The sequence below is a fragment of the Arabidopsis lyrata genome, assembly GCF_000004255.2.
Source record: "Arabidopsis lyrata subsp. lyrata unplaced genomic scaffold ARALYscaffold_6, whole genome shotgun sequence".
Lineage (NCBI taxonomy): Eukaryota > Viridiplantae > Streptophyta > Magnoliopsida > Brassicales > Brassicaceae > Arabidopsis > Arabidopsis lyrata.
This window is the reverse complement of record NW_003302550.1, coordinates 1,453,121-1,472,560: the sequence shown is the minus strand read 5'-3', so window position 1 is coordinate 1,472,560 and position 19,440 is coordinate 1,453,121. Positions and strand designations below refer to the sequence as shown.

Sequence of the window (19,440 nt, the reverse complement as noted above, 5' to 3'; positions counted from 1 at the left end):
AAAACAGTAAATTGGTTGAGCAAACCATCGTATGCATTAGTCAACCTCGTAAAATGATTGATGACTTGTGCTTGCATATTCTGGTTGTAGCGAAAAGCCACACAAGCCCATGTGCAAATGCGGAACAAAGACATTGCAAACATTACAATTAAAATTCAAAAACACACGACTCTCAGTTTCAGAGAAACGAACAAAATGGTAATTATAAAAATAAAACTAACCTCTTCTACGGCAAATCGCATGTGTGGATGATTGTCAAAAACATTGTGACCAATGACATCTCTCCAGCCAGGCATCCCGGCCTTTGCAAGGTTATAATCTCTCATATGGTTGTAGATCTCGGTAAATTGTGCATCACGTTGCATAAAGTGGTTTTGCCATTGACTCCTCTCATGGCAAGTAAATTTAAAACTTAGAATAACTTTTATGGGTTTTTTCAAATATTTTTATTATGTAAACTAATTTTTTGATTATACAAAATATTTTTGTTTTTAATAAAACTAAGTGTCAAATTTCAATGCAATTGAAAACTAATCGGGCTAAGCATCCCGTCCCATCCGACAGATCCGTAAAAGGTGTTATTAGTCCAACTGCTTTTCACGCAAGTAAATTTAACACTTAGACTAATTTTTATGGTTTTTTACAAAATTTTTTATTATATAACCTAATTTTTTAAAACTAAGTTTTTAACTATACAAAATATTTTCATTTCATTAATTTTTTTTTGGGTAGGAATTCCCTTAGTTTTTTTTTAAAGTTAGAAAAATGTTTTTATTGTTGTTTTAAAAAACTAAGTGTTAAATTTCAATGCAATTGAAAAATAAACCCGACTAAGCATCCCGTCCCATCTGACAGGTCCGTAAAATGTGTTATTAGTCCAACCGCACTCAAGTAAATTTAACATTTAGACTAGTTTTTATTATGTAAACTGTTTTATTTTTTACTATAAAAAAGTTTTCATTTCATTAATTTTTTTTTTAAGTTAGAAAGTTTTGGTGAATCATAGAGGATAGAACATCGAAAGATGTATTTATAATTAAGTAAGGTGAATAGTGAATACCTTTCCAAATCATGCCTTTTTCAATCGACGCACTTCTTTCCGAAATCTCAAAACCAATATAAACCGAACCGAAAATCAATTGTAATTTCAAATCCATGTAAACCGAACCGAAATCAATTGAAATTTCAAACCATGTAAACCGAACCGAAATTGTTTGCATCTTCTCGCCGGTTGGTAACAGAATCATGTTCAAGAAACTGTGAGCAAGAAACTATTTCTGGTAGAAGAGGACGAATCAGGTTCAATCCATCCCAGTATTATAATTTCAAACCATGATTTGTCTTCCAAAATCTCCAACAGATTCTTGTAGAAATTCACTACATTTTACTAGTCAAATTCATAGAGATAGTCGAGAAAGATTGATTTTGATTTTATTGTAATTGTAATTCCCAAAAGTCTTGGCAAGTGTTAGAATCTCTCTGGCAAAGTACTACTTGATTTAAAACAGAGTCTTAAGAAAAAGAAAAAACGACTATTGCTAATTAGTTTTCTCTCTTACGATATCTGAATCTTGGACTAGGTACTGACTCTGCTGGAATGTACAAATCGCTAAGTTCATGTTTGGAGAAAAAAGAAGATGAAGCAGAACCGGAGAAGGTAGTAGTAACTTTGAAAGCAATCGTTAGGAAGCAAGACATAAATATTTTATTCGTTGAATGCGGAGAGGAATTTGTTGAGCTTCTTTTATCTTTTCTTGCTGTCCCGCTTAAATCTGTATGGGAAATCTCTGGCAGCGGTATCTCTTTAGGTTGCATTGGAAACTTGTGTAGAAGCTTCAGTGACTTAAACGCTAATAAGGGGACTGAACTGTCAACTTCAACATGCGCATTACCGTCTTTTTATAGATTCCAGATGCAGGTGCCCCGTATCATCACTCAACAACCTCCAGTATACTACCGCTACACCGATTGCAGGCAAGTGAGCTATGGATGGTGTGACTACAAACGGTAATCGAACTCCTTGTTAGCGCAAGGACAGAATCGTTCGGGTGGATTTGATGGATCCCAAATCCCGTGGCAGTGATAAGTCTACTCATGGGTTCTTGAAGAAAGAGACAAAGTTTACTGTCTTAGATGATCTGACCATTACATCTATGAACTCCTGCTCCTCAGTTTGCTTACTAAAGAAGTTACAGAGTCACGCAGACGATCTAGAGGTGCAAGTAGTTAGCATTAGCAATGCAGAGGTATGCTTCTACATACCCTTTTTGATCCTCTTTAATTGATAGGAACTTGACTGAAACTGTCATTGAATTTGTTGAGAGCTTCCTCTGCTTTGAGCACGGCACTATGGAATTTGATTGCTGATAAACTGAAGGAGGAGACTGATTTATGGAATCCGGTTTCAAAGAAGGTGAAGGAAGAGACTTGAAGAAAAAATACAGAGCTAGTGAGAATGACCTCTTAAGTTGCTACTAATCAATTGTTGATTATGTTTTTAGAATTCTGCAAGATCTACATTATATTCCTCATGTGTTCTTATTAGTGGATTTCCAAGCTTTTTCTTTCTTTGTATGACTAATCAAATTATTGAGTTTTATTTGAATAGATTGTTCAAAGCTATGAGCCTAAATGCAGGCAAAAACTTGCACATATATTTTTGAGTTTCTCTTATTATTAAGCAACTACAACGTTCAATAGAAACATTACCAAGCTATCAACACAAATGCATTCATATACAAAAAGTTTATAATAAGATCCAGTTGGTATATAATTTGGAATGTTGAAGAATGAAGACTTTGAAGCGTTGAACAAAAAAAAGAAGACTTGAAGTTAATGGTCTGCTTCCTCGGTTCTCTCTATTTTTATTTAAATAAAATAGAAATTAATCAGAGTGTGTGTGAGCTAAAAAATAATAATAATCAGAGTGTGTATCGTCTCCGTTGCCCAAAATTTTTTTTTCCTTCGCCGTATTCGGCTCCGGTGTGATTCTTGGGAAGAACTGAAGTAGAGAGATCTGAAACATCAATCTCCGATTTAACTTGGTAAGTAGAGCATTTTTTTTATTCCTCATCTTTCTTTTGATTCGTATTTTTACGGTTCCGTTCATGTAATTTTGTTTTTTGTTCTGTGGACTTGCAGCGACAATGCTTCAAATTCGGCTTCGGAGAGATTCTCCGGCGGAGACTGGAAATGGAGCCTGTCCTGACCATCTCGTACTCGCTGATCTTCCTGTTGCGAAAGGAATCGGTTCCGTGACTCCAACCACCGTAATCAAGCCTGTTGGTCGTCGTTCTCGCCGTCAGCTAGGCGAGAGAGTTCATTTCTGCGTCCGTTGCGATTTTCCGATTGCAATCTATGGTCGTCTGGTATAGTTTCACAATCTAGGGTTTTTTTGGGGGTTCTTCTATGTGATTGAAACTTTTGAGTTGTTTGGTTTTGCAGATACCTTGTGATCATGCCTTTTGTCTTTGAATGTGCTCCTAGTGATTCCATCTGCTATCTGTAAGCATCTGCTTCGAATTCTGGTTACTTGTCTCTTTTTCACAATGCAGTTTAGATCCTATGAACCAAATTTTCTCAAATTGCTTGATCATATGAATGTCTGAACATACTAATAGTAGTGTAGAATCTGTGCTTTAATCAAAAAATCTTGGAAGAGCCATACTTGTGTTCTCGAATTGGCAAGTTTAGAGACAGGGAAAGCATTTCATTTGAAGCTTTGGTAGAGATACTTTAGAGTGTTTGGTAATCTACAGAGACTTTTTAGAGATTTAGTAGGCGAAGCGATTATAGCGGGATTATATAACTGAAATCTTATGATCTCTTGTGTGTGTGTGTGTGTGTGTTATTGGACAGATGTGATGAACGGATTCAGAAAATTCAGACAATCAAGATGATGGAAGGAATCTTCATCTGTGCAGCTCCTCATTGTCTTAGGTCATTCCTGAAGAAACTTGACTTTGAAGCCCATGTCCATGAGCTCCACGGAAGCCTATTACAAGCCGATGCAGAGAAAGAAGATGGTAACCAGTCAGATGTTCAGAGCACAATGCAGCCATCTTCAGCTTCAGAATCCACGTTGCGAGGTCCTTTAAGATCCCAGCAGCTACAATCCCGTGAACAACCATTACTAAACAGGTCGGCGTCATTTGCAAAATCACAATCTGCATTTGGTCAAGTCCAGAATTACCCTCCGTTCCAATGGGGTTACCACAGGCCACAGCAGTTTGGTTTTCCTTCGTGTCCAACAACATATGGTTGAAAAATCTCAACAATTCTTTAACGGTGCTCAGTACGAGATGACAAGAACAGAGAGTGGCGGATCACAACAAGGTTCATTGCTCGGGTACCAATGATGAATCTGAGTTTCCAAGGATCGTATCCTCCTCCGTCATGGAATCCTGGAATGGCACTGCCTCAAACGACCCAGCAGGTTAACCAGGGTAGAGGGTGGCAACAAGAGAACCGTGATGGCTTTGGGCAGGGCTCTTCAAAAATCAACTTTTGTCTCTGCCTTAGACAAAATGTATTTGGTACTGCATATACAATATGTTGCTATATTTAGCAGTATCTTCTGCTATTTACACACCAGACACGTACTTTTCTCTTCAATGGCAACTATTGCTTATGGGTAGGCACCTAGTACTAGTATTACAGAAGCACCAGATATTTCAAAATTTCTGAAATACCCAGACTTTTGATATATATATATATATATATATTTTTGGTCTGCCAAAGTTTCATTAATTTTAAGCCCAGTAAAAGGTAATACAATGATGAAGAGAAGCCTAGATATTTATCGGAGTATCTATCCACAACTTTAGATATTTAGATATTTAGATATTTACACACCTGAAACTTTTATTTGACCAGAAGTGCTCGAATCTTTTACTATTTTTACACTAAGACTTGTATATTCTGCTATTTACATAGTTGACCCGAAACTATCTCTATTTGCAGGGGAAGGACCTGTAACATTTTAATACACTTGGAGATTCGATCTCACTTCTTACAATCCTTCTCCCTCTCCGACTCCGACACCGACACCTTTCACGTTCTCCGGCGGCTCTAGTCGTCGCCGTCATTTCAGTTTCTAACTTTATGTTCGTGTTTCTCATTCCCTTTATTTCTCCGTTATCACTTAATTAGCTTTCGTGAAAACAATTTCGAATTTAGTGTCCCGATCTCTTTATGATTACAATGTCCCCAACTTTGCTTTCGTGATCGTCCCCGAGAAGGACTAGGATCTCGTTGTGTTCTCCTTCTTTTTCCATATGAAAATGAAGGATCGTGATAAGCTCAATTCTGGATTTTAGAAGTCGTATCATCTACTTGATTATACAGTTTCTTGTATCTAATTGTTAAATCATATGAGATCGAAACTCTTTTGCTCTCAAAAATGGCAGAGTGAAGCTGTGACGTAGTCTCTGGTAATGGAAGAGATCAGGAAAGAAATAGATGTTGGTGATTGGCATTCAAATCTCGCTCACGATGAATGGACACCACTCCCTGTTTCTGGCTCTCGAGCATCAGCTCGCTACAAGGTCACTGATTATATCTTTGTCTGTGGTTAAGCATTTGATTAAATTGCTCCTAAACCTTTTCGTGTGTTCTCTGGAAAATGCAGCATGCGGCAGTGGTTGTTGATGAAAAGCTCTACATTGTTGGTGGAAGCCGTAATGGCCGATATTTATCTGATGTCCAGGTAAATTGTGTGTTTCCTTCTTTGTGTCTGTATCTTCCTTTTGTTTTCATGAATCTGTGGTGATTTGAAAAACTCAACTCATCAGGTGTTTGATCTTACAAGTTTGACTTGGTCTAGTTTGAAACTGATAACTGAATCATCAAGTGCTGAGAACATTCAAGAGGATGATGGTAGCAGCTTAAGGGAAGCTTTTCCTGCTATTTCAGACCACCGCATGGTAAGTCCTTTACATGAAAAAGAATTTTGTAATCAATACTTAAAGAATGTTAAATGTGAAGCATTTTGACAGATTAAGTGGGGAAACATGCTTCTTTTGATCGGGGGACACTCCAAGAAGTCATCAGATAACATTTCAGGTTAGCCATATTCAGCTTTCCTTTTTATTGGATGCTCTTTGAAATTCTTATATGTGTGTTTAATTCTTTTCTTACAGTGCGGTTCATTGATTTGGAAACACATTTATGTGGAGTCTTTGATGTGTCTGGGAATGTTCCGGTAAGAAAACTGTTATCTAAATTATTTCTCGCTCCATTTGTAGCTGTTTTGGATAGTTAGTTATATACCTTCCATGTTTTCTAGGCTTCACGTGGTGGACATTCCATTACACTGGTTGGATCCCGAGTTCTTGTTTTTGGTGGGGAAGATAAGAACAGGAGACTGCTGAATGATCTGCATGTTCTTGATCTTGAGACAATGACTTGGGATATTGTAGAGACAAAGTAAGTTTATGTAAAAGTGCAGACAGCTACATCCATGCTTATGTTTACTGCAGTTTTGTCTACCCGGTCTTACAATCAAATGCACTGTATTGTTTTTTTTTTTTTGATAGGCAGACACGCCCAGTTCCCAGATTTGACCACACAGCTGCCACACATTCCGATCGTTACCTCTTGATTTTTGGTGGTTGTTCTCATTCGATCTTCTACAGTGATCTTCATATCCTTGACTTGCAAACAGTAAGTAAGCACATTTTCTTGGTATTTTTTTTGCCATTTTCATCATATTCTGATGAATTTGTTTTTACTCATGGCAGATGGAGTGGTCACAGCCTCATGTTCAGGGAGATGTTGTAACTCCTCGGGCAGGACACGCTGGAATCACCATTGACGAAAACTGGTATATAGTTGGGGGTGGTGATAACAGTACTGGTAAATGCACTCTCTGATTCAAGAATTACGTCTTACTCGCTCAACACACTATTCCAGTTAATTCTTTGCATTCATCTCTACTCGGTAACTCTTTTCTTTCCGTGCAGGTTGTTTAGAGACCCTTGTTCTAAATATGTCAAAGCTGGTTTGGTCCACATCAACCCATGTAGAAGCAAGACATCCACTTGCTAGTGAGGTTGATACTTCCAAAACTAGAACCCAATCTTAGATGTTTCTTTATCTTTCCTATCCGAGTTTTCTTATGTGTTTTATGGTTCAACTGCAGGGTCTCAGTGTATGTTCAGCATCAGTATTTGGAGAGAACATCTTAGTAGCTTTTGGCGGCTATAATGGGAAGTATAACAATGATGTAAGCCCATAGCAATAGATTTCAACTTGCACAAGTCAAATCTTATTGATATGCTTATTCGGGCTGTTGTCTTCTTTTCTTACAGATATATGTCATGATTCTAAAACCAGGAGAATCCTCACATCCCAAAATCTTTAAGTCACCAGCAGCCGCTGCAGCTGCAGCCTCTGTCACTGCTGCTTATGCCATAGCCAAGTCAGATAAGTCAGATTATCCACCACCTGCAAATCCAACTCTCAATGGAATAGGAAGCAGTCTTCCTGAGAGAGATATTAGGAATAGAATCGATACCATTAAAGAAGAAAAAAGATCGTTGGAATCCTCTGTTGCGGAAACCCAAGTAGAAAATGCGAAGCTCAGGGAAAAGATAGATGAAGTCAATAGCAGCCACACTGAGCTATCTCAAGTACGTAATCTCTATCTGTGTAAGGTTATCCCTATTTGCGTTCTATGAACACGATTCACAATCTTTAAACATTATCCCAGGAACTACAATCTGTAGAAGGTCAACTTATTTCAGAACGATCAAGATGCTTTAAACTCGAGGTTTATAAGCATCCTCCTACCTTCCAATAGCCTTCTCTTATTCTAAAATCACCAACTCAAGCACGGTTTATCTAATGGCATGTCTCAGGCACAAATAGCAGAATTGCAGAAAGCATTGGAGTCAGGGCAATCTATCGAAGCTGAAGTTGAGATGCTTAGAAGGCAGAGGTCAGTATCTGATGAAGGAGAAGACGGGACTGTGCAAAGGCAAGGCTCTGGGGGTGTGTGGGGTTTGTTTGGAAGGTAAATCCTAAACAATTTGGCTACACAAACACTTAAAGCTTTGAAGATACAAACATTGGTTTATAATTCTATTTTTGAGAATGAGAGTGGGATAAGGATGTTCTTTCTTGTTTATTATGAAAGATTCAAAATCAATTTGCTTGTTTATGAATGCTTTTTGAGTTTTTTTCCCTCCTTATTTACTGGAGATTTTACAACGTTATATTTTTGCACGTAAATATCATTTCACTTTACTAATATGTTTAACCAAAGTTTCAAACAATAACAATTAACGACCATGGATCAAATAACAATTGTCATAAAAAAGTTGTTATGTTCTTATTTCTAGAAGAGAATTTCAAACTACACAAAACCCTTAGAAATAAAAATTTAAATATGGAGCAGCAAAGCACTGCCAAAGTAAAGGCTATATAGTTGGAGAGGTACAAACACCAAAAAGTCTTTTTGAGACGATTTGACTTTTGGTCCTATTACCGAGCAAACACCATGGTTACTATTTTGAAGCTAACAGAGAGTAGAAGAACCCATAAACACATGAAGACTAACATAGCTCTTGTCGCCGTAGTCTCTGTCTTGCTTCCCGAGGCACTCAGCGCATCATCCCGTTGGACTACCCCGAATGAAAGGACTACGTTGAGGTTACCGTTCTTGTCATATGACCAGCCCATACCGCTGTCCGCTGCTAGAGTCATGTTTGATATTCTGATCATACCTGCAGTCACGTGAACTGAACCAGAAGATTGTGCTGCGTGTAGCCGCATTGCAGCGTCCTTTGTTTGGAACTGTGAAGCAAATGAAGATGGAGTAGGAATGGCTCCAAGCATGTGGCTTGTCTTCTTGAGAAAAGGGTACTTCGAAGCTACATGATTTAGTTTCAAAAGAGTCAGAATCGGTCATCAAATGGCTTGTTTAAAAAGGAATCTGTGAACATCTGAGTGTTACCTGAATCAAAGTCCTTGACATCTGCATCTTGTTTTGATGAAGATCCTTCGCCACTTTCCTTTTCCTCCACCGCCTCTTTGCCTCCTGCGACCTCCTTCTCCAGTTCTTCAGGGGTAGGCTGTTGGTGTAAAGGTGAGTTAAAAAAGAGTTTTAACATATGTAAAAACTAAGCACGTTGGAAGAACGAGTCTTACTTTCTGATCAAGGCCTTCTAGGTTGGGAAGAGCAGCTTCAGGTCCCATTAATTGAGAATCATCAAGAGTGAAACTCTCATCATCAAAGAAGTTGAGATAATCTTCGAAGTTAAAATCATCTTGCTGAGCACAGCTGAGATCATTCGTTTCCAGGTACAGACCATCGTTGAGTGGAAGATTGTTGTTAGGATCCATAAATGGCTCATCGGGCAAATAGTTAGTATCAATAGGAATGTCACTGTAGCATGTATCAGCCACAAACACATTATTGTTGGAAGATTCCAGATTCACTGCATTCTCGTCTTGCACACCACAGCCAATTTGTTCCTCTGGAAACAGAGAACAAGGCTGAATGCTACCATCCCGTATGATAGGCTTCTGATCTTCCTCAAAAGTTTCAATTGGTTGTTCAAAGTAGCCACCAGAGTCGACAACGTAGTTTCCTGGTTGAATGTAATTTCCAGAGTCTGAGTAATTGCCTGATTCAACATTGTTGCTGGATTCTCCATGACAGTAGTTAGGTAGAATTGGAACGGCATCATAGACCACCAGATTCTCGGGCTTCTGCAAGAGGAAATCATATTCAGACGCTAACATAAAAGACATGTCATGAATGAATCCAAAACAATAAGAAGATGTAAAGATCTATATCATCATAAATATGCCAATGCCAACACCTAAGCTAACTAACATCCATCCCTCGTCTTTAATCAAAACAGGTATACTATTCCAGCACATAAGCAAAAGGCACCCAAGGCTTGCTAATAGGAAAACACTCCATTTCTTCCCCGCCATCTTTCTAACCATATCACTAATCACTTCTACATTACACACTAATCAGAAAGGGAAATAATTTCTGGAATTGATGAAGAAAAAGGTAGGATCTACTTCTAATACAAACCTCGTCAATGTCATCAATATCAACATAAACATCATCATCAACAGCCAATCCTTCACTGAAAGAATCTTGATCTGGTACATAAGTCATTGCATCTTCTTCCCACTCCTCCTCAAGAAACGGAGCACCGTACTGCTCCCCATTCTTAGGACCCGTACCACTTTTCTGGAATATCCTACATAACACATATGCTTCCTTCTCCACCAACCACCAAAACGACTCAACAAAGTCAATAACTCAATCCATAGACATAGAAGAAAACAACTTTCAGACCAAAAATGGAAAACAAAACAAACCCAATTGCTTAAATCTTACTTGCGGCACACCAGCTTTCTTCAAGTCCTCATCAGAAAGCCTATACTCGTGCATAACCCAATTGGTCCTTTCACCACGAGGAGCTCGACCCTTGTGATAAACAAGTGTCTTCTTCATCCCAACGACTCTTGAACCATTACGAATCTCCCGATCCTTGCCAGTCGTCTTCCAATACCCTTTCTCCGTCGCACGATTCGTCTTTGAACCATTACTGTATTTCTTATCCAGCATACTAAAGAAGTACCATTCCAAGTCTCTACTTTTCAGCTTAGACTTATCTATATACACAAAAAAACCAATCGAATCAATCAGAATTCCAGATCATTCATAATCAAGCTCCATAATTCAATCTAACTAGAAAACAAAAAGAGAGATTGAGAGAAAAAAGTAACCTGGTAGATCCCAAGGCTCGGATTTGTATATGTCGGTGACGGAAATAGCATCGAACTTAAAGGGTTTGTTGCAGACCTTGCGCTTAAGGTAGTAGCGAACAAGTTCCTCGTCCGTTGGGTGAAAACGGAACCCAGGAGCAAGCGACGTCACTGAGCCACGACCCATCAATCGGTGAACCAGAACTTGAAGAAAGTAAGGGTTTTTATGGGAACAAATCGAGTAGAAAGAGAGTTGCTCCGATTTCGAGATTCGAGATAAATAAACAGATAATTAGATATCTGAAAAATTAGGGTTTTAAGGGAAAATTGGAAGAAAGAGAGAGAGAGAGAGATGAATCGATCACGATGGCATTGGAATTAAGCAACCGTGGAAAGAAAAAGAATAAAGAAAAAAAAAAAAAAAAAAAAAGAAGAAATTACGCAGCGAAGGTTTTAAAATCTTCCACGAAGGTGAGATTTAGATATAAGTGTTCGGTGACGGTGCGGTGATATTTGATTAGCGACGGTATCTAGTTAGGTGACACGTCAACACCTTTAGCTAATATTTTGTGATTCTAGAAGATTCTAACCAACATGTTGAGGTCGTTGGGAATACAATCAAATCTGTTTTTTCAATCTTTTTATTTCGTTGTCATAATAATATCTCTTACTCACTACAAAATAACAAGTACAAAAAGCCTTGAACTGATCATAAAAGATTATTAGAAATCCTATTTATTAAAATTATATATACATATGAATATATATATATGTAGATATCATATTCTATCTTGATAACTTTTTGTTTGTTTTGTTTTAGATGATAAAATGCAAAACAGTACAAGATAGGCCAAAAGAAAAATGTCTCAGACCTTTCATTTAATCCTAATTATGCAATAGAGAGAGTTTGACATCGTTCCCAATCCAACCACATAGCTCAAGTAAAGTCTGTGAGATTCCACGGAAACATAAGTTAAAAGAAGAGTTAAGTAATTCGATCTGAGATATCGAGCTGCTCAGCGGAAGCAGTACTGTTAATGATTCTTCCTGTAGATGAACAATGGTCTTGAGTGGTTTGAGTACCTGAGCTGTTGGAATTTCCAATAGAGCCGATTCGGCGCTTGCGTTTGTATTGTATGAGAGGCAATGAAGCATCTTCGTTGAGGCCATAATTAGGCAATAATGGTGCTTCAGATTCTCTCTTCAGTACCTCATCATCATCATCAACGTTCTTGTTGTTGTCAACTTGTCATGATCGATCTCACTCTCTCTCGGGAGCTCGTTCAGATCAATGAGGTTCTTGCTCTGCGACTGGTTTTCCTTCACAAAAAATATAACAGTTACATGAGTATTCAACTTGCAATCTCTATGGACTCGACTAAAAAACAGAGCAAAGGGAAAAAAAAAAAAAAAGTTTCTATGATTCTTCATTTTCATTTTCACACACACACACACACATTTCAATATTATTTTTTCAACTTCAAAAAAAGAAACAATCAACTATGAAAGAAAACATATATCATTCATATATCAACTATGAAAGAAAAGAAAAAAAAAAAAACAAAATCGAATTAACGGGGTCTAAGAATTGGGCTGTTGCTATTAATATAATAATATTTAAGCCCAACATCATTTCATTTTGCAACACACTAGTTTTTAAGCCCACATTTGTATTTAGTTTCTTCTTCTCTTCTTTTTTTTTTGCACGATGGCATTGGTATATATATATTTTTTTTCCTCTGCATTGGTATTAACTTGTAATTGGTTCTTTTCTTTTCTTTTCTTCTCTTCTTCAACCCGAACCATTTAGACTAGTAAAAGCGCAAAACAGCATACAGTCTTCACTCTGAATACCAACAACAATCACTTTTGATCTAGAAAAGCAAATACGGTCTTGACGTTGAAGTGGAAAATAAGCTAGATTCAGATTTGAAGTGTCTGTATATTCTTTTACATATATTCTCAAGAATTGAAAGTGTTGGTTCCACATAAATTGAAAAAAAATCAACTGATATAGTTTTGTCTTGTGGCCGCGAGTCTATTCTTACAAGGAAAATTATATATTAAAGGTTTTAAAATAGGGAAAATTCCCAAAAAAAACCTCAAGTATTTTTTATTTGAAAGTTTAATGCCCAATTCTTTTTGGTTGGAACAAAAATACATTATTTAAATATTGTTGGTCGAAAAATACATCATGTTAAAATTATTGGTAATTTCAAACCTACGACTTAACAGCCGTTACCGGATGCTACGGTATCATTTAACGGTGTTAAATTTTAACCTCTCGTATTTTAATAGATATGTATAATATGTTTGGTAAGTATTATTAGAATATTACCGTAGTCTGGTGGTGAAAGGTTGGTTTTGCAACCCACAGAACCCAGGTTCGATCCTCCGATTTTTTTTTTTATATTCTCTTTCTCACCTCCTTCACAAAACCCTTACGGCGAACATCGTCGCCGATGTAAGCTTGAGATTCGAACCTGTACCGTTGCCGTAGGGCTTGAGATTCGTTTATGACTGAACTTTTTCTTTTTGTTGTTGAAGGACATGATTTCATCATCATCTTATCTTCTTCTCCAACAAACCTTTGTTTTTTAAAAATGGTTTTAAAGGAAACATGAACCAGTGGTGAAATCTATGGGAATTAAATCCAATTTGAACTTGTTAATCCAGAGAATACTGTAATTAATGGGTGAATTAGGGAGCTAATTCTTCAATTGAATCTTCAAATTGGTGAAACGAATTACATAACATCACGATTTAGCATAAATGAGCGATATAGCGTCTTGAAGAAGTGAGGAGGAAGAAGAAGAAGAAGAAGGAGATAAGGCGGGAGGAAGTAAGTCATGCGACAGCGATGAGATTTGCGTAAATAGCAGAAGGAGAAGGAGCGATATAGCAGTCATGGTACAGCAAAAGAGAAAAGGGAAAAAAAAAACGAAAAGATGTCAATGGGTGAGATTCGAACCCAGATTATATGAGTTACAAAACCAAACCGTCACCACTAGACTACGGTGATATGTAGGTATAGTAATCTAAACATGTTTAATATATCTATTTAAATTCATGAGATTAAACTTTAACACCGTCAATGATTCTGTAACGTCCGTTAACGGCTGTTAAGTCGCAAGTGTGAAATTACCAATAATTTTAACATGGTGTATTTTTCGACCAACAATATTTAAATAATGTATTTTTATTCCAACCAAAAAGAATTGGGCATTAAACTTCCAAATAAAAAATACTTGAGGTTTTTTTTGGGAATTTTCCCTTTTAAAATATAATAAATTTGTCTTTTAGTGGAGATCCTGGAATCAAGGAAAAACATTCATTGCAAGTAAACAGAATGTGAATAGATATGACAACATTAAAGGGAAAAATCATTAGTGGTAATAAAAAAACACATATAATCAAACACATCTATATATACATTTTTGGATGACTTTTAGTAAATAAATCCTGGAGTTGGAATGTATTTACAAACAATGCCATTGGAGTTAATTCTTAAGATTTGAAAAAATTAATTAAAGATATTATTCTAAAGATCGTTCTTCAAATCTTCTCCAACTAATTACTTTAAAAATCTCGATAATAACTATTCCGTGATTTACTGTAATCTTCAAATATATTTGGTATGATTTCTCATAATTAAAGATCCATCATTAATTGCAATAATAAATAAAAACAATAATTTCCTTTTATTTTAAAAACTTTCTAACGACAATCTATATATACATTTTTGGATGACTTTTAGTAAATAAATCCTGGAGTTGGAATGTATTTACAAACAATGTCATTGGAGTTAATTCTTAAGATTTGAAAAAATTAATTAAAGATATTATTCTAAAGATCGTTCTTCAAATCTTCTCCAACTAATTACTTTAAAAATCTCGATAATAACTATTCCGTGATTTACTGTAATCTTCAAATATATTTGGTATGATTTCTCATAATTAAAGATCCATCATTAATTGCAATAATAAATAAAAACAATAATTTCCTTTTATTTTAAAAACTTTCTAACGACAAATGTATTGCAAAATAAATAATTTCCTAAAACAATTACAGAACCTAATAACTGTTGTAGACTTTTTAGGAAAATAATTACGTAAATATATAACTTAAAGATAACAATTACTCATCAAATCTTTTTTTTTGTTAATATTGTATCATAACAAGACCTAAATCAATGGACTACTTATTCTCTATATATAAGTGAGGTTATTTAGTCATCAAATCAATGTGCATGGTTCCACTCTCGCCGTCCCTCAGCTCTGCAAATCATTTGCTTCATTTTCTACATGTCTTGGACTAAGGTTCTTCCTATTCTTCTTTGATTTGAATCACTTACATCTCTTTTTTTTTTTGATAAATCACTCACTTTCATCTTTCTATGGCTTTATGTTTGATAGCCTCACGTTGAATTGAGGAGCTTCCCAGTGTATTCGGAAACTGGTCCTTCTACGTTACCTTAATCTACATGTTTTTGTGTTTGGACAAATGAGGAAATGATTCTGATTTTTATTGTTTTGGTATATTGGTTCATGTTTGAGTGTGAAAATATTTGCAGGGTTAACCATAATCCGTTGTAGCTTCTTAATATTGATTTGGAGATGCTCTTAGTATTGATTTGAAAATTTTCTTTGGTTTGTTTACTAAAAAATATTTAGTGGTTTACCATCAAATGAAAAAATCATGTGATAAAATAAACTTTATAGATTAATCTATATTTATCAATTTTTTGAGTAAATCGTTTTCTAAATATATTTATTTTAATGTAGATTAGTTAAATTATGGTTACTATTCGTTATTTGACAAACTCATTTGGCTATATTACTTATTTTAAACCAAACTCATTTTGGCAATAAATAATGTTTATTCATAAATTAGATTAACCCCCAAAAAATTATTACCAAATATATAAAGATTATTTATGTCTAAAGAATAATATGTTGCTTTAGATTATTATTATTTATAAGGTTTCAAATATTATAAATATTTTAACCTTATAAGAAGTATAAATTAATAATATTTAAAGTATCTATAATATTTAATTCCATAAAAAGTTTATAATATTAATAATATTTGAACACTATAAAAATTATAAATATTTATACTACGGAACCACTTAAAAGCAAACTTTTAAATTGACTCGAATTATATGTTTTCTAAACAAATGTGTTATTAAAAAAAATGATGTTTAATTTCACGGGACGGGGTTATATGGTGGGACGGGTTTAGATCAATAATAATACCGGAAGATATACCACGGGTTAAAATCCTAGAAATAATAATCAAAATTCAATATATAATCTTAAACACTAAACAAAACAAATAATATTAACAAAATAATTACAACTTAAAATTTAAATTTTTAGTTAAAAAGTCGACCCGCGGTGTACCGCGGGTTAAAATCTAGTACATAGATAATTAGATATAGTAATATTCTACTATATCTAATTAGTGGGAGTATTTTTTTTTGTTAACACATACATATATGGATTTTGATTTTCCCCAGTTCTCTTACTCTCTTTAAACTTTTTCCCCTCAATGTAAACCTTATTGTCAGCAGAAAAGAGAACTTTTTCTTTTATCTGAATTTAAGGGAAAAAAATCGTCACGCCCTTTTCATGAACTTTAGTTTTTCTTTGGGGAGGAAAGAAAAAAGAAATTCTTGATCAAAAGTATAAAAGAACGTGACGTCAATTTTTATTCAATTTTCTTTTGTAACAACAAATCGAAACTAACAAAGTGCTTATATTTTAATATTTCTGTATAAATGACACCAAAAAAAAAAGAATCTCGCAAGTCTTGAACAAGCAAAGAATTGGTTAGACAAAAAAAAACACGTTTGCTAGATAAACAATGAATGATCAATCTGAAAGCAAACCAAAAATTAAAAAATGATTTTTTTTTGGGGGTTAAATAATGATGTAATAGTAAATTCAGTAGTGGCAATCCACTAAAGTAGGAGCTGACAAGACAAGAGACTTTGGTTCTTCTCTTTGCTTCTTCTGTTGATGTTCTTGTTCGTGATTTTGCTTTGAAGCAAAGCTGAATCCGTTGACCCGATTCTCATCTTCCGGTGCGGGTAGATTCAGATCCAAATCCAGTGACACGACCGTCTTCCTAGCTTTCTTTTTCGCTGGCATCACCAGATGATCCTGACCGTCCGATATTTGATCGAACGACATTGAAGACAGTGATAGCTCCGTGTTGGCCGCAGCCGTGGCCACCGTCACGGTGGGGGCAACCGCCGCCGGGACAACCACTGCGCCTCTGTGCCGTCTCATATGGCCACCTAAGGCTTGTCCGGACGTAAACTCGGCTCCACAGATTCCACATTCATGAACCTTATTGTTACTTGCCTTACCGTACACGACAAGCGATCTACTGTTATTGTTCTTGTTGTTATTGTAAACAGTTGTGGTTGTGTGTACAAGTGAAACGGCGTCGTTTGCATAGATGTTCTTCTTGAGGTCAAGATTGGAGTAAAAAGAGGCGGCTTTAGGTTTCTTGTGGCTAGCTCTATGGCCACCTAAAGCTTGAAAAGAAGGAAAAGTCCGGTCACATGTCTTGCACTGATAAACGTAGTAACCTGCTTTACCACCACTGTTTGAAGAAGAAGTCTCTAGAAACCTCCTGCTGGTAAATCTGTATGCGTTGTTGTTGCTGTTGTTGTTTGTTACGTGGTGGTTGTTGTTGGGAAGAGAGTGTCCTTGGGCAAGGAGGATCAAACAATTGGCTATGTCTTGATCTTCCTCGTCTTCTGCGGCCTTCAATATTGGGTTGTTGTGAGAGGACCAAGAGGCTGATGAAGATGAAGACGTGATCACACCATCCTTTTTGTGGTTTCCTAAAGCATTGTCCTTGGAATCAAGATCAGTGAATTCTTCTTCCATGTTACGTTCCGGGGAAGAAACTATAGGAGGGGAGATAGAGAAAGGAATAGGAGATTGTGGACGTTGTCGCTTCGTCCGCTTCCCTTTAAGGATCAAAGAGTGCTCCTTTGTGGCCTCTTCGAACGCTTCCATTAGCCAGAGATTCAAGATCACAGATCAAGAACGGATCAGGATCGGAGAAGAGGATTTGTGTTGTTGATTATGAAGAAGTTAAGGATGAGAGATGCATATATAGTAATGTGTTAAGAGGAAGATGTGTGTGGGATGGAGAGAGATGTGTGGAGAGATGGATACATAAATAGTGAGTGATTTAGGAAGAGAGGAGTCAAAGAGAGACACCACACATATAGAACAAAAATATATGAGAAAGCTTTTTAAGTATGTGAATATGTTTGGACTTGTCCTTTTGTAGCCTCTTAAATTTTAGTACTTCTGTTATTGTCTCTCTTCTACCATTTGCCCAACTTGGCAAACTAATCACATTACAATCAGATAAAAGAGAGAGAAACAGTGTGTGTGACAATTTGCAACAAAAAATGTACAATTTTAGACAATTTCTATAGTAATATTTGCTTGTTCCACTAATAATCCCGTTTTTTAACTCTGCATAACGATTTATTCGGGGTGTGATCACATGTAAAATAGTTTCTTTAGTTTTTCTTGTTCAAATTAGTTTTTAGATTGATGAGTAAATTTTAACAAATTCTAGGCATATATCGATCACTTCAAAATAGAAATTAAAAGATAGAATATCACATACGTATTTCTAATTATATGATTCAACATTATATTTTTAGTTCGAATTATTATTTATCTTTTGTTTTGTAATTTTAGTTGATTAAACTATTCTATAGAAAATTTAGAATTTTTTCTAAAAATAATTAAAAATCTTAACATGTTCGAATCTACTATAAACTCCTACGACAACCAAACCAAACGTAAATGAGATCTAATCACGTATTGGTTTTTCTAGTTAATTATATATATGTATATATATCATTTTGTAGTCGAATTTCGTTAATCATCGATTATTTTGATTAGTTTGGAGTGTTGAGTGATGCTTATTAAAAACAAAACAAAAAAAACAAATAATTATGAATGAAGAAAAAGAAAGGTAAAAAACGGAAGGAGAGGTTAATAGAAAGGTTTGGAGTAATGATGTGAAAATGCAAGCCTGTCTCTCACGGAATCTACGTCTCCCCTTCTTCTTCTCTCTCCCTCTACCATTACTCCACTCCATCTTCATTTTTATATACTTTATTTATCTGTTTACCATATTTCTACGTAAATATGTATATTGAAAAAAACATACCACTTCTAATTATCTAGAATTGTGTAATATTGACTCTAAAAATCTCAAGTCCAACTAATTTGTCTTAAGGCTACGATAAGACTTCAAGCAAGACTTTGAGACAATAATACAAGTAGTGGCAAAGTAGTATATATATAATTATATATAACTAAATTCTCTTTATATTTGTCTATTCATATTAATTTAACAGGTAATTAAAGATATTCCTAATTAAGAGAATCGTCCACCATAATATTGAAAATGAACACATTAGTTATGGAATATGAAGTAAATTAATAAAATATTTAAAATAGAGAGATAGATACAAATTTGTGCCATATATAAACACATGTTGGCGTGTATTTGCAGATGGAAGAGCACCCATTCCGTTAATGGATGGCATAAATTCCGTTAATGGATTCATTATACAGATTCCGTTAATGGATACATTATACAGATTCCGTTAATGGATGCATGATGTGAAGAGCACCCATTCCACGTCAAGAATAT

The 19,440-nt window shown here is 35.5% G+C and overlaps 3 protein-coding genes, 2 long non-coding RNA genes and 1 pseudogene across 7 annotated transcripts; 4 read left to right on the top strand and 2 right to left on the bottom strand.

Annotated features, from left to right (window-relative positions):
* The first annotated feature begins 973 nt into the window (after positions 1 to 973).
* LOC110227272 lies at positions 974 to 2,599 on the top strand. Its single transcript, XR_002331061.1, has 2 exons — positions 974 to 1,299; positions 1,581 to 2,599. It is a non-coding gene; the product is annotated as an uncharacterized LOC110227272 (long non-coding RNA).
* A 295-nt stretch (positions 2,600 to 2,894) lies between these two features.
* Positions 2,895 to 4,647, top strand: LOC9309216 (annotated as a pseudogene).
* A 343-nt stretch (positions 4,648 to 4,990) lies between these two features.
* On the top strand, positions 4,991 to 8,216 carry LOC9307163 (acyl-CoA-binding domain-containing protein 4). 2 transcript variants are annotated; one of them, XM_021021339.1, is made up of 14 exons: positions 4,991 to 5,105; positions 5,409 to 5,546; positions 5,630 to 5,707; positions 5,793 to 5,924; positions 5,997 to 6,063; positions 6,141 to 6,202; positions 6,287 to 6,426; positions 6,537 to 6,663; positions 6,741 to 6,855; positions 6,963 to 7,051; positions 7,142 to 7,225; positions 7,311 to 7,631; positions 7,712 to 7,771; positions 7,860 to 8,216. In XM_021021339.1, the coding sequence occupies exons 2-14, from the start codon at positions 5,436 to 5,438 to the stop codon at positions 8,016 to 8,018; spliced, it is 1,545 nt and encodes a 514-aa protein (XP_020876998.1). In that variant the 5' UTR covers positions 4,991 to 5,105; positions 5,409 to 5,435; the 3' UTR covers positions 8,019 to 8,216. The 2 variants fall into 2 exon arrangements, with proteins under 2 accessions (XP_020876998.1, XP_020876999.1); XM_021021340.1 differs by having other exon boundaries at positions 5,022 to 5,105; positions 5,416 to 5,546.
* Positions 8,217 to 8,292: 76 nt separating this feature from the next.
* On the bottom strand, positions 8,293 to 11,169 carry LOC9307162 (NAC domain-containing protein 78). 2 transcript variants are annotated; one of them, XM_021021338.1, is made up of 6 exons: positions 10,756 to 11,169; positions 10,364 to 10,641; positions 10,052 to 10,246; positions 9,151 to 9,714; positions 8,957 to 9,074; positions 8,293 to 8,873 (listed from the first exon to the last, which is right to left on the bottom strand). In XM_021021338.1, exons 1-6 carry the CDS (start codon positions 10,919 to 10,921, stop codon positions 8,485 to 8,487), a joined length of 1,710 nt encoding a protein of 569 aa, XP_020876997.1. In that variant the 5' UTR covers positions 10,922 to 11,169; the 3' UTR covers positions 8,293 to 8,484. The 2 variants fall into 2 exon arrangements, with proteins under 2 accessions (XP_020876997.1, XP_002871092.1); XM_002871046.2 differs by having other exon boundaries at positions 10,052 to 10,243.
* A 3,450-nt stretch (positions 11,170 to 14,619) lies between these two features.
* On the top strand, positions 14,620 to 15,349 carry LOC110227893. Its single transcript, XR_002331561.1, has 2 exons — positions 14,620 to 15,053; positions 15,150 to 15,349. It is a non-coding gene; the product is annotated as an uncharacterized LOC110227893 (long non-coding RNA).
* Positions 15,350 to 16,424: 1,075 nt separating this feature from the next.
* LOC9307161 (zinc finger protein ZAT5) lies at positions 16,425 to 18,394 on the bottom strand. The gene has a single exon (XM_002871045.2). It carries the CDS (start codon positions 17,769 to 17,771, stop codon positions 16,683 to 16,685), a length of 1,089 nt encoding a protein of 362 aa, XP_002871091.1. The 5' UTR covers positions 17,772 to 18,394; the 3' UTR covers positions 16,425 to 16,682.
* Positions 18,395 to 19,440: the final 1,046 nt, after the last annotated feature.

Coding starts and splice junctions, on each gene's coding strand:
- LOC9307161 (XM_002871045.2), bottom strand. CDS start 17,771: ATGGAAGCGTTCGAAGAGGCCACAAAGGAGCACTCTTTGATCCTTAAA.
- LOC9307162 (XM_021021338.1), bottom strand. CDS start 10,921: ATGGGTCGTGGCTCAGTGACGTCGCTTGCTCCTGGGTTCCGTTTTCAC. Junction 10,247..10,363: donor AGAAAGCTGGTGTGCCGCAA/GTAAGATTTAAG, acceptor TGGTTGGTGGAG/AAGGAAGCATATGTGTTATG. Junction 9,075..9,150: donor TAGAAGGCCTTGATCAGAAA/GTAAGACTCGTT, acceptor TTACACCAACAG/CCTACCCCTGAAGAACTGGA.
- LOC9307163 (XM_021021339.1), top strand. CDS start 5,436: ATGGAAGAGATCAGGAAAGAAATAGATGTTGGTGATTGGCATTCAAAT. Junction 5,925..5,996: donor CTATTTCAGACCACCGCATG/GTAAGTCCTTTA, acceptor GCATTTTGACAG/ATTAAGTGGGGAAACATGCT. Junction 7,226..7,310: donor ATGGGAAGTATAACAATGAT/GTAAGCCCATAG, acceptor CTTTTCTTACAG/ATATATGTCATGATTCTAAA.